This window comes from Typha latifolia, chromosome 5 (genome assembly GCF_019914945.1).
Source record: "Typha latifolia isolate L0001 chromosome 5, TyphaL0001v2, whole genome shotgun sequence".
Lineage (NCBI taxonomy): Eukaryota > Viridiplantae > Streptophyta > Magnoliopsida > Poales > Typhaceae > Typha > Typha latifolia.
In genome coordinates, this window is record NC_133090.1 from 15,806,549 (window position 1) to 15,819,545 (window position 12,997).

Sequence of the window (12,997 nt, forward strand, 5' to 3'; positions counted from 1 at the left end):
AATTTATATTTAAAAATTATTAATTAGATCATCAGTTTTCAAATACACTTAGTCTCATATTTATATTTCAAAATGAATTAAACATGTTAAAAAGAAATCTAAAATAGTTTAAAACTAGTTGATTGAGGAAGTTACATTTACTTTGTTGGAATATAATTATAGCCCTTGTGGGAACAATGAGTGGCCATAATTCTAAAATAAACAGCCATGAGAAGATAAATATAATTTTAAAAATAGAATAGACAATAACATAGCAAGAATAAAGTAAATCGATTTCTACCAAAGCATACTTGTATTTTGATAACAACCATGCTCTAGTTACTAGGAACATACAACCTTGGAAGTGCAAGACGATTATATCTTAGTTAAGAGATGCAGTACAATCAGGATATCAACAAAGAAACAAAAGGAGTAATTTGCCTTATTTACGTTGATGTATTACTATTGCTCTGAATCTGCCCTTCCATCAACTGTCTTCAACTATGTTTGTGGGGTCACTCAAAACATACTTGGGCAGCTCATATTTGGCACCTGCAATGGATGTTTATGTGGAATAGCTTTCAATATGTACAGATAGAGAGAAGGGAAAGAAGGAATAGAAAAAAAAAAATGAGAATGAAAACAATTGCTCACCTTTCTCATCATAACAAAGCGCAATGTCAGCACTTGAAACAATGATACCGGCGGTTTCCACAATTACTTGTGCAAGATTTAAATCAGCTTCTGCTGCAGCTCGGAGTGCATCCCAAATCTCTGGCACCAATGAATTTAAGAATTTGTGTAACTGAATCACTAGATAATATGGATTTAAACAAACTTAAGGAGCGACTCACTGATGCAATTGATTATATCCTTAACTTGTTATCTACAGGGCTGTTATTCGGCAGTTTGTCATTGTTTTCCTTTACCCTGTATAAGCCAGCAGGAATCTTTTCCCTCTGCTTCATATAGATAGGACACTTTCTAGCGTTTTAATTTGCTTATTATTATCTCCAAAATTATTCTTTTGCGGAGGTCAGAGATCTGCACCTCCTCTTTCCATGCCAATCATCACCTCCTGCAGGATGAACATTATTGTCTTCTACAAGGATGTAATTGGCATGAGAAGAAAAGCTGATGTCTGATATCCTGGTAGGTTGCTGGCTTGTTAGGACAAAGCTAGTTTCTGTATTTTTTTTTTCTTTCTTCTGAGTCTGTGACCTTCATTTGAAGTTCTTGTGGCACATGTGCAAAGTTCATTATTACTTTGCTAATAAATCCAAATTCTGTATTTAACGAGATTTTCTCATTCATATTTGTCTTTTTGTGGTGAAAGTTCCACCATCACAAGAAACAGTTGGAGAGATTAATTAGTTTCCGAAGGGGAGATGGCAGTTGACCCTGATCAAGCGATCAACGAGTCCAAAATGGAGATTGTCAAGACTGATGAATTGTGCACAAGAGCTTCACTTACCGACCAAATTCCCTTTATCAAAGTCGGTGAAAAATCAGATGTTTCAGAAAATTTTGCAACTTATGGAGAATAGGCACCTTTCTGACCACCATAGTGAGGAGCTGTGTCCCAGAATTCATCGCGCATTTGTCTTAGCTGTGTTCTAGTTATTGGCTCAGTATGTTTCCAAGACTTTGGCTTCTGGAGTCTTTTACTATTCTCTGCATTCAAACAATTAGATAAATAAGTTACCATTAAACAGATGGACAACAAACATAGGTAAAACCATAATGACCATAACATAGAATTAAGAAGAATGTTTTCTAATGTTAAAATTGCGAATATAAATATATGGGAAAAAGGCAGAAACCATAATTGGTTTAACAAAATAAAGCGGGACCATGTTCTTATGAGATAATTAGGTAAACATGGTAAGACTACAAGGGAAATGCCTTTGTTCAATTGAAACTATTTGAGCATTTGATGTAAGAAATACAACGCAATTCAAAAGGAGGAAAGGGGTGGCTCTGTCAAACTCAACTCATGAACATATATTCCAGAATTATTGCTAATATGCCCTATGATTGACAATCTTCTCAAAGAAAAAAGAACGCATGCAATCACCCAAGATAAATTGATGTGCAACATATATACCTCATTGTCCAAAACTAACTTGGCAGAATATTCATTAACAAATCTTTTATCTCTTAATTCTGGGTTACTCTTACAATAAGTTATTTTTATAATGACCAATCATCTGTAAAAGCTTGCAACCCAATTTGAGTATCGGTTTTCATCAGAGTAGAACAAATCTTTTATCCCTTAATTCTGTTCTCTTTTTCCTTTAGAAAGTTTTCTATGCACACCTGGGACTGAGCAATACACTACCGTTTGGTTCCTTTCTTTCCAATTTCTTCAATTGTCAAGATCTAATAACTTGACTGTAGACAAACAGACTAAAATTAAACTTCATGCAATTGGATCAGCAAAACTAACAATGTCAACTTAGCAACTCCTTACGTTCTAACAAGATGGCTGACACCAGAGTTGGATAACTACAGAATCTTCCAACCATAAACTACATAGAGTTGAATCTATAGACATAAACCATACTTCCCATGAACAAAACCAATGAGCAATGCCCATGCACATGATTTCAGCTCGCAACCCTCAACCCTCTGATTAGCCTCTTATATTTTACACTAAAAATAGCGGGAAAAAAGGAAAAGAAAAGAATGAGCTAAATAAACAAATAAAAATTATAGCGAACCACATGACAAAATTATTTTGAGATGCAAGTTGGTGATCACCCGAACACTAAAATCCACCATGTCCATCCTTTTCGATGACTTCTGAGTTCTGCGCGATTAGGTGAGTCAACGACACAAAAAAAGTGATGGATTTATAGTGGTAATAACCGGAAAAAAATCATTACTAAATGCATAGAAGACAAAATTCGACTATGATATATATGCCCCCACACATCACTACGGTTATAGCCGATCAAATTCCACAGTCTACAGCACGAGGTGTCCGATTCCAGGCAATGAAGAAGATTAGTATTAAAAGCAAAGGATTCCACACGCAAAGGGAAAAGAGACAAAACCTATACGAGGATCGGAAACAGAGCTCGGTGAGACGAAATTTGGCAGGGAGGAGAGAAGTGTGGGCGGCGGTTGACGTTCTCGTTTCGGAGTGGATCCAGCGCAACCCATGGCGTCGCCTTCGTCGACGATTTCAATTGCTCCAGATCGAAATCGAAACGCGTCGGGAATCGGAAAGAAAGTGGAGACGAGAGTCCGGAGTTGAGTGGGTTTTGACAGGCGAGGAGTTTGGGTGGCAGGGAAATAGGCAACTCCGCGATTGAGGTCAAAGAGAGAGATGAAATGGTGGCTTATGACTTGGGATTATCTTATTCGTTACCTCTAATTATGAATTATTAAATTTGTCTATATTAATACAAAATAATAATTATATATAATACCAGCAATTCTGTAGAGGTAATTGTTTATTAATCGATCCGATAAAAATCTAAGATGTTTAATAGGTAATTATTAATTTTTAAATATATTATCTTGCACATTATTTTTTAATATTTATATTATTTTAATCATTTATCAAATAAATAACATATATATCCTTCACTGAAAGTATATATATATATATATATATATATATATTATAATAAAAGTTTTGATATCTTTTTATAATTAAGTTGATGAAAGTTTAATTAAATTTTATCTATTTAATTATTTTTTTATTATTTAGTTTAAAATTAATTTAAATAAAATTTAATAAGAGATAGAGATAGAGAATTATATTTAAATTGAAGTCTATCTCCAAATAATTAAATTTAAATAGTTTAATATTAAATAATATCTCCTATAATTAAAGCATAATTATACATGACAAAGGGAAATTTTAATGGAAGAAAAGAATGTATAATTAGGCACACTTGATTAAATTTTTTTGACTAATATGTCTTTTTTTTTTTTACGTAATGTAATTTTAAAATCAGTACCGAGAAATTGATATCTGTTGTAAAACTGGTTAAATTAAGATTATAAAATTTAGAGGAGTAATAAAGTATTTGCTTATATATATATATATATATATATATATATATATATAAGTGAACCTTAGATACCTGACTACCTGTATACTATTTTAATTAAATGATATATTCAAGAAGGCATTTATATTTAAGTAGCATTATATATCTAAGGCTTTACATATTAAGGGCTTAGGGTCCTACGAAGAATTTTAACAAAGCTCCCTAAAAAAATAGAGAAATGAGCGTTTGTTTTAATGGTCGACATGGAACGCTTATGGGATAAAAGTACGAGAAAATATAATAGACACGGAATCTGTGCAACATTTTGCATAATTCAGTTATTTATTTATTTATTTTATATGAGTTGCACTAGATTACATAAGTTGATAGTAAATTTAAATAATAAGCTACTTAATATTCATATTAAACGGATTAATTGATTTAGGACAAGGATTTATTGCAAACTTAAATCCACTTGAAAAACGAACACCAAACCCGGACTGGCCGCGTCATGCAGGCGAGACACCCCTCGCTCCGCCACGTCATCCATTCCTTCAGCTCTCCGCATAACGTTGCCCTTTTCCTTTTTCGTTACTCGAAGTCTCGAACCATTCTCTAGTCTCTCTTCCTCTCTCTCCCCCACCCAAATCCTCCACTTCTACCCCGATTTCGTAAACCCTACACTCAAATCACAAAGTTGGGGAAACGCTAGGTCTCATTCCCCTCCCTCGCTGCCATGAATCTCTTCCGGTTCGCCGGCGACATGACCCATCTCTTCAGCGTCGTCGTCCTCCTCCTCAAGATCTACGCCACCAAGTCCTGCTCTGGTTCGCACTAGGATTTGATCTTCCCTACTCTGATCGATTTCTTTGTAACCTCTTTAGCATTTTCGATTGGCATAGGGATTTCGCTGAAGACGCAGGAGTTGTACGCCCTCGTCTTCTTGACGCGCTACTTGGATCTGCTCACGGATTACATCTCGTTGTACAATAGTGTGATGAAGGTGGTGTTCATTTCGAGCTCGCTCGCCATAGTGTGGTGCATGCGTGTTCACCCCTTGGTTCGCCGGACCTACGACAAGGATCAGGACACCTTCCGGCATTACATCCTTGTCGCAGTGAGCTTTGTGCTGGCGCTGCTCTTCCACGATCATTTCACATTTCGAGAGGTAATTTGATCGGTTATCAATGCTATTTATGGTTAAGATTGATAATTTGCATGTTTATAAGCATTAGTAAGATGATCTGCGGGAGCTCACTGATGATGACAACGGTAGTTGGAGTATTGCAGAGGTACCTATTTTGGAGTTAGCAATTGTGTGCCGGTTTTATTGTTGTAATTGTTGCTTACTTCCTAAAAGGGTCTTTCAAATGAGTTGTTGAAGGATTTTGGAGAAGATAGATTTCTTCTTCCCGGGAGAAATGGAGATCGTCCCAGTTAGGATTTCCTTAGAACGTAGAAGAAATAAATATAGGTGATAAGTATGAATTTACAGAGATTAAAAATGGAAGTTACGTAGGTCAACTCCTCTAAAGGTTACGGGCGTAAACAGATTTTGTACTGCCTACTTCTTAAAGATTGTCTTATTCTAATCTTCCATTAGAATAATCAAGTGTAAACCTCCTGTTGATCAGGTGTAAACTGGAGTTCCACACACTAGATTAACAGCACTAAGCATAGGTGGCAAGTCTATTTTCCATTGGCTTGAGAATTTGTATGACTTTTATTGCTCTCCACCATTTGTTGTTACCAGATTTGTGCTTATTACGCTTTAAGATTGTTGACCTTGAGAAAAGCATTGGCAATTTGGCATAATGTCTATGTTATATAAAAAGTAGTGAATCATCACTTATCATGGCTTGCATGAATGTATTATAACATTTTTTATCCATATCAAACTAGTAATTTGAACTTTCACTTTTATATGCACTTCCTTAAAGATCAGACTACCCTAATTTGTAACTTAGTCAAGTTTTAATTGGTAGCCAATCATACAAGATTCTTTGCTTGAGGTGGACCTTGAAAGGGGTTAGGAAATCAACATATCAAGGTTTGAAAGTACTATATGAGCATATAGCTTTTCACTTCCTCTCATTCTTGTGTTTTCATGCCTTACTGAAAGTTTGTGCCTTGATAAATCAGAAGTCAATGTGCATGTCTTTGTTTATCCCTTCTGGCCATCAAACTGCCTGTTCTTTGCCAGTTTATATTATCCTGGAATATTAAGGGCTTGCAACCTATATGTTAATAGCATATATTGTATCAGCAAAACTTATTTGTTCCACAAATACTTGTCTGGTTATAGTTCAGCTGGTTAGGTTGGTTGATGTGCCTTTTTTTTTTTTGTGAACATATTAAGAAGTTTGAAGTTGCTATTCCCAAGTTAAAATAATACACATCAGCTCTGTGCCTCTAATATTGTCCTTTTTGCAGATTTGTTGGGCATTTTCCATTTACTTAGAGGCGGTGGCAATTCTTCCTCAGTTAGTTCTGCTGCAGAGAAGTGGAAATGTGGACAATTTGACTGGGCAATACATTTTCTTTCTTGGGTATTGTTTTTCAGTCTCTGATTAGCTTATTATTTTTATCTAACTTTTATCTTCTAACGGCATAGATGAACCATATTTTTTTTTGCTTCATGACTTTCTGTACATGAAAATTTCTATGCAGCATCCGTTAATCTAAAAAAGTAAAAAAGTAAAAAAGTTTGTCCTAATTGGATTCTCACTTACCTGTTAACAAATAACTGAGACTTATGTGCTAGCTAGTTTTAATATATAAGTGCACACCTGAAATATTTGCTTTTGAAGTGGCTTGTGTTGTGCTATTCGTACCAGGTATGGCATGCTATAATATGTCCATCTTCAACTCCTATGATTTCTGAGTACATATTTGGTAGTATGCTGAAACAGTGATGCATCTAAACCTACAATGTTACTTTGTTCTCTGGGACATTCTATCCTTGACCATGTCGTGTTATGTTTGACGTCATATGGAAATAATGGTATTGTGTGTCTATGCTTCTACAATTTTATATCATGTATGTGTTTGCATTACAATTTTGGTAATATACATAAGATTACCTATGAACTTCAACTGTGATGCTTTTAAATGATCCAAGAATGTTACAGGTGAAAGCAACTGAAGAAGAGTCAGTTTAAACTTTAAATAATATTTGACTTTCAGCTTAGACTCCTTTGCTAATCATTCATAAACCTGTTTTGAGATATTATTATAACCTCACTCTATTTGATCTGCAGGGCCTACCGTGCTTTTTACATTTTTAACTGGATTTATCGCTACTTCACAGAGAGTCATTACAGTCGCTGGATATGTAAGTTTTTTAATGTTCGCAGATTTTGATTTAACTCGTAATACATGCTGAGAGTATCCTAATAAAATCTGTCTTCCAGCTTGGATTGCCGGTCTGGTTCAAACTGCTCTCTATGCTGATTTCTTCTATTACTATTTCTTGAGGTAAAATTCTTATAATGACCGTTACTGTAGTTAGGATGAGCTACTTTTATAGCCACTTACTTGTATCCCTTTATGTTTGCAGCTGGAAAAACAACGCAAAGCTTCAGCTACCTGCTTGAGTCGAATGAAAGTAACAACACCTGCTCAACGAATGACTTAAAACTTCTGTTGGGCAATTACTTGGTACTGAGGTAGAAAATGTTCTACTACACGGAATAATGGGTCAGGACTTTGGTTCTGTTATCCCATTATAATGTCACTGTCGATGAAGGATTCGTCATTAGTGGTGTTGTCTTCTTTTTAACTGTTAATATAATTACAAAGGTTACGCATTGCCAACTTCCAGGTAAGCCAGTTTTATGAACCTCATCAGATCATTTTTGTAACAGCAGTGTGCATACCATGAGAGTTGTATGGGTGCTACTCGGTCTCTCGTTGTTGGTCCTCTGCCCATTTATATCTCGGCGTGCAAGGTGTTTGGTTGTGGAATAACCTTTAAAGTAATTTAGTTATATTTATTTTTAAATTTACATAAAATAATATATCACTTTAGATTATTATGATATTTAGTTTTAAATTAATACAGTAGTGTAATAATTATATTTAATGTAATGAAAGTAAATAATTTTAGAAGATAATTTGGTAGATAACTAAATTCTTTTTATAATAGATGGATGAAGGGAGGGGAGATAATGATTTACAATAATATTTTTTTATGGGTAAATGGTAAAATAATAATGAAAGAGAGGAAAAAGATATATAGAAGTAACGAAGAAAAATTGATTAATCTTCTTTGATGCATGTGTAGAATTCATAAAACCTACACGAGTATATGATATCGTATCTTAATCATCACAAACGCAGAATCTTTTATCCGATAACATTATTCAAGCACTTGGCAAATGGTTGCCGAAGCAATTATGTTGGTAAAGACTTTATATAGACTCTACACTTTTGCTTCCAAGGCGACCATCATCAAGTAACAAGCAAGCAACAGGCCATATGACTCGACGAGGCATTAATGGGTAGATTGTTATACAATATCAATCTACTAAGATCCAACGGCTGTGGTAATAAGATAGTAGACGATTAATCAACCACGTTGGTGGTTGGACCCGAAACCGAACCGCCCTGGATTGATCTCGAACCAGACCTGCCTAAAAACCTTCACGATCACGTCATGGTACTCGTCCGAGTTCAACGTCAGGTAGCAAGCGAGCAGGCTCTCGAGCTCCTCCGGCCGTCCGATCCCTTTCTCCCATATCATCTCCACCATCGACTCCTTAAAATCCTTGTGCGGATCTCGCGAACACTTCACCACCGCGAACCTCTCCAGTCCCTTTTCCTCCTCCATCTCCGCCTTCGCCATCGCCAGCGCCATCGCCATCGCCTTCGCCTTCATCCGAGGTGAGTAAACTCTAACCTTGCTTCTCGTCCTAATCTTACCGCTAAAGGACTTCCTCCCCTCTCCTCCACCGCACTCCGCTGTCCGATCGAGATCGGCGGCCTCGACCGGCCGCGTCCGTCGCCTCCTCCGTCGGATGCGGCTGCGAGCGAGTTCTAGATCGCCGTCGCGCCGCCTGCTCTCCGATGCACGAGAGTGTCGTGTGAACGGGATCAGGTGGCCCAGTGTTTGCGAGTCGGGGAGTTCGAGATACCCCCCGACCGACTGATGCCGCGGGGATCGGCGATCCGGCCTTCGCTGCCGGAGGCCGACGCCGTCGTCGCCGAGGGAGAGGCGACGCGGCGCGTCACCTGATTGGGGGACGGGGAGTGCGGAGCACGCGGCGAGGCGTGGAGGCGGCGGAGGTGAGATGGACTTGGAGTTAGAGTTACTAGTCGGCTTTGGGCCTGGACTGGGATTAGAATGCGGGGAGTTAGGTTTGGGCTGGGAGCTCGTGGGCTTTAGCTTGGAGATCCAGGAGAAAGGAAGCACGTGGGAGAGGGAGAAGGCTTTCTTCTCTTCTTGCTGCTGTTGCTCTCGCTGTGGCTTCCTTCCCCATCTCATTCTTTTCTATATTGTTTGGAGAATTCGGTTGTAGTGTTGGGTAGTGGGGAACGTAGGGGCTTCCTTCGGTTATATAAAGTGGAGGAAAAGAACAGGAAGAGATGTGACTCCAGCTTCGTGTAGGTCGTTGCTCTCACTTGGATCTGATCCTCCACAGACCCAATGCGGAAATTTCCTACAATCCGGTACTTCGCAACCTGTGATGGGTTGCTTTTCTTTTATTTGGCAGCCAATGGCCGGGTTGTAGGAAGTTCCTGCAAACTGCGACGCAGAGAACTTTCCCCAGTGCTCTGTCTCTTGGGCATTCGAACGAGAGTGGCGGTTTCGGGGATAGCTAAAATAGCTTTTCTTCTGTAGCTTCCACAGACAAATCGTACCTTGGCGAGGAAAAAGAAAAGGGAAAAGTTGGGAGGAAAAGGAAGGAAGGCAGGAAATAAAGTAGGAGGATTAGCTTTTTCGCTTTTGTTGGTGATTTGAATCGACTCCCGCCCTCTATGTTTGTAGTAGGTCTATTTGTTTGATTTTGGACAAGTTTGCAGCAGAAAGATTTCGGAAAACTGACCATCTAAGCACGCTTGTACTGTAATACTTGATGCACTTCCGGGTGGTTTGTCTGGGCTTGGGCAACGAATAAGTCAATTTGGGAGGGGTGCCGTTTAAGGTTCCTCAGATATTTCTAGGATTAAGCGCATGATTGATATTATGGTGATACAATTTTATAAGATACGATATGAATATTATGTTATTATGGTAATAGAGATTATAAATCAGTTGGTTTGTTCATGAGTATACAATTATAATAACATACTGTATGCAAGGATAAGTTCTAGTCTCAAGTCATAGTAAGTTCTCAAGTACTTGATTCCTCCAAAGCATAGAAAGTTTCTTGCCTATGTAGTCCGTTGCCCACTTTCCGCCGTCCTCTTTCCACTTGCCGCCCCTCTCTATCTCTCCTTTCACGCCGGAATCCTAATCACCATAGGCTCCAAGGTGGAATCTACTCAATTACTTGCACAGTTCCTTACAAATTTAATCCATTCATAATAACGCCATAATTGATGTTAGATTCTATTGCTAATCCTTTCCTCGATCACCTACCACCCGTTCGAAGCGTAGAAAAAGCGCCTCCCACCTTTTGTCCTCTCACAGTATGCAGTCTCTCTGACCACGCTATCCTTACTTTCACTCCTGGCCGCTCATCGTAAACTGGACTTGCCTCAAGCTTTCCAAAAGTGGCCATAAAGTGGTCGACCACTTCGCTCTTGCAGATGCCAAAGCTTCCAGGCTCTTATGCTATCCCAGTAATTACCACCTCACTACCATCAAATTCCATAGGTGGAGGAGGACCCATTTTTTACTTCTTCTCTTTCTATTTCCAGAACCAGAGTCTGCATGACTGGATCTGTCCCTAACAACTCGGAGGGAAGCATAGCCGTTCAAGCAGGAACGATGCTTCGTTCTCCGCCGTAGGTTTTGATATGCTGATAAGAGGTTAGGAGTGGAGTTCAGAGGAATCGATTCCCACCCCCATTGCCCTTTTCCGTTTCCATACATCTCTTTTGATGATAGGTTAATGAATCAATTTTAGTCTTGCATCTTCTTCAATGGCTGAGACCAAAGAAGCTCTTAACAAACCTAAAAAACGGTTGATCTTACGCACTTCGACTACCCAAGATGCTCCACGTCGCAGTGCTCCGTAGCTATAGTAGTAAAAAAAACCACTAGAAAACAAGGAGTAGATACATATTATATGTGAAATTTGCTATGGCCCAATAAGAATAAAGCAAAATGGCATTTGGTGGTTACAGATACCCGTTTGACTGAGCCCAATTGACTTGATCTCTATGCCTCTCTCTCTCTCTCTCTCTCTCTCTCTCTCTCCCCACTATAAAAGGTCACCCCAAACCCTTGCCACGAAGCTAAACACCGTCTTCTTCTCCCCATGGCATCAAACAATGGAAGCGTAGTGCTCCTTCTCATCGTCCATCTTCTCTTGTTTCCGTGGTCTATGGAAGCCAGGAAAGTTTTAGGTGGAGGAGAGGGAAAGACCCTCTACTTTGAAGGTGGTTTAACACTTGGTATCAATCCAAGAGTTAGTCCTTCTCCCTCTAATATTGCTGTTGATTTCAAGGCCTATTTGACGAGTGGTAGGGAAAGGTTTCTGCGGTCTGTCCCAAGCCCGGGCGTCGGCCATTAGCTTTAATTAACTTCCACGCTTTCCAGCTATTCTCCTCAGTTCTGGTAACGCATGTAGAAGCTAATTCTTTGATAGGATCAAAAAGAAAAGTTTGATCCAATTAGTAAAGAAGTGTAAAACTTTGATCCAATTAGTAAAGACGTGTACATCGACCGGAAGTCATAGATCTGCTATATTGCTGGTATTTTGTTCGTATAGGAGAAGGAATATTTCTATATGCTATACCTTTCTTCAGTTTCTGCATGCATGCAAGTGGCTAATAGTGACTTTGGAACCTCGAATCACCCTCAAATTTACAATCCAGAAGTGTAGATATGTCCTGATCAATTTCAACTACCTTCGGGGATTGCAATTCGTGTCAATAATCGAGAACTTGGATTGGTATCCATATGTGGAGAATCTAGCTCATACATACTCGAAATGGTGGTCTAATTACGACATACCAAAAGAGAAAAGAGAAGCGAGACTAAAAAGGCGGATCCAGCTTAATTACGATTGAAAAAAATTAAGTTTGCCAGACTAACTACATTAATTCAGAAGTCCTTTTAAAATTCCAATTAGGTTTTAACTCATAAATTTTCAGATTTCTTTTACAAAATATTGCCGCTCAATTTACCATAGAAGAATCTCTCCTTTTGACATATCAAATTATTATCATTTTGGAACACCAAGATCATAACACAAAACGTTGGTAACACTACTTCATTAGAATAAAGTGTTTGTTGATGCTTGTTTTTGCAGTACTATACTCTATATATATTGTTACTTAATTGCTTCTCCTCAATGATCAACGAAAACAGATAAATGGTGAACTCTAAATATACTGTTCTTAAATAAACAAAACAAACTTCAAACCTAATTAGTCATAACATGAAGTCAGATTGCTAATGACACAAACAGCAAATAAGATATTTACAGAGCTTCTTACTCCAACAGTACCAAGTATTTCTCAACTATGTCCTATGAAATAACTTAAGTTCTCACGAAAATCTTAGATATGCTCACTTAAAGCCTTCTTTCTTTTCCTAGTAGGATGGTGAGGACTCTTGTATTCCATGGGCGGTGCAAATCACTTGTTTATAGAACATTTGCAGTTAAACTAGTCCTGTCCAAAGGCTTGGTATTTGTGTTTTTCCTAGTATCACAACTGTATGAGATACAGTTAAAAGACAAGCATACCAACTACAAGTGAACTTACGTAGTGATAATACACCACTGCCTTTACAGTAATATTGTCATACATACATGGGGATTAATTAAAATTTGTTCAAAGAGAGTGTTGTCAAAAGAATGCATTTGGAAGTTCTATCTTGAAGCACCTCTCGAAGC

The 12,997-nt window shown here is 38.1% G+C and overlaps 3 protein-coding genes across 3 annotated transcripts; 1 reads left to right on the plus strand and 2 right to left on the minus strand.

Annotated features, from left to right (window-relative positions):
• Positions 1 to 251: 251 nt before the first annotated feature.
• On the minus strand, positions 252 to 3,309 carry LOC140788542 (uncharacterized). Its single transcript, XM_073137815.1, has 4 exons — positions 3,039 to 3,309; positions 1,531 to 1,653; positions 634 to 753; positions 252 to 531 (listed from the first exon to the last, which is right to left on the minus strand). Exons 1-4 carry the CDS (start codon positions 3,145 to 3,147, stop codon positions 467 to 469), a joined length of 417 nt encoding a protein of 138 aa, XP_072993916.1. The 5' UTR covers positions 3,148 to 3,309; the 3' UTR covers positions 252 to 466.
• Positions 3,310 to 4,560: 1,251 nt separating this feature from the next.
• LOC140788037 (ER lumen protein-retaining receptor A-like) lies at positions 4,561 to 7,920 on the plus strand. The gene is made up of 6 exons (XM_073137128.1): positions 4,561 to 4,813; positions 4,889 to 5,154; positions 6,420 to 6,535; positions 7,247 to 7,320; positions 7,400 to 7,463; positions 7,546 to 7,920. The coding sequence occupies exons 1-6, from the start codon at positions 4,723 to 4,725 to the stop codon at positions 7,580 to 7,582; spliced, it is 648 nt and encodes a 215-aa protein (XP_072993229.1). The 5' UTR covers positions 4,561 to 4,722; the 3' UTR covers positions 7,583 to 7,920.
• Positions 7,921 to 8,331: 411 nt separating this feature from the next.
• LOC140788622 (uncharacterized) lies at positions 8,332 to 9,952 on the minus strand. The gene has a single exon (XM_073137965.1). It carries the CDS (start codon positions 9,469 to 9,471, stop codon positions 8,557 to 8,559), a length of 915 nt encoding a protein of 304 aa, XP_072994066.1. The 5' UTR covers positions 9,472 to 9,952; the 3' UTR covers positions 8,332 to 8,556.
• Positions 9,953 to 12,997: the final 3,045 nt, after the last annotated feature.

Excerpts from the sequence above, each read along its gene's own strand:
- LOC140788037 (XM_073137128.1), top strand. The coding sequence starts at position 4,723 with ATGAATCTCTTCCGGTTCGCCGGCGACATGACCCATCTCTTCAGCGTC. Across the intron at positions 5,155-6,419 it reads ATCATTTCACATTTCGAGAG|ATTTGTTGGGCATTTTCCAT; the intron begins GTAATTTGATCG and ends TCCTTTTTGCAG. Across the intron at positions 6,536-7,246 it reads CAATACATTTTCTTTCTTGG|GGCCTACCGTGCTTTTTACA; the intron begins GTATTGTTTTTC and ends TTTGATCTGCAG.
- LOC140788622 (XM_073137965.1), bottom strand. The coding sequence starts at position 9,471 with ATGAGATGGGGAAGGAAGCCACAGCGAGAGCAACAGCAGCAAGAAGAG.
- LOC140788542 (XM_073137815.1), bottom strand. The coding sequence starts at position 3,147 with ATGGGTTGCGCTGGATCCACTCCGAAACGAGAACGTCAACCGCCGCCC. Across the intron at positions 754-1,530 it reads TCACTATGGTGGTCAGAAAG|AGATTTGGGATGCACTCCGA; the intron begins GTGCCTATTCTC and ends CATTGGTGCCAG. Across the intron at positions 532-633 it reads GCTTTGTTATGATGAGAAAG|GTGCCAAATATGAGCTGCCC; the intron begins GTGAGCAATTGT and ends CATCCATTGCAG.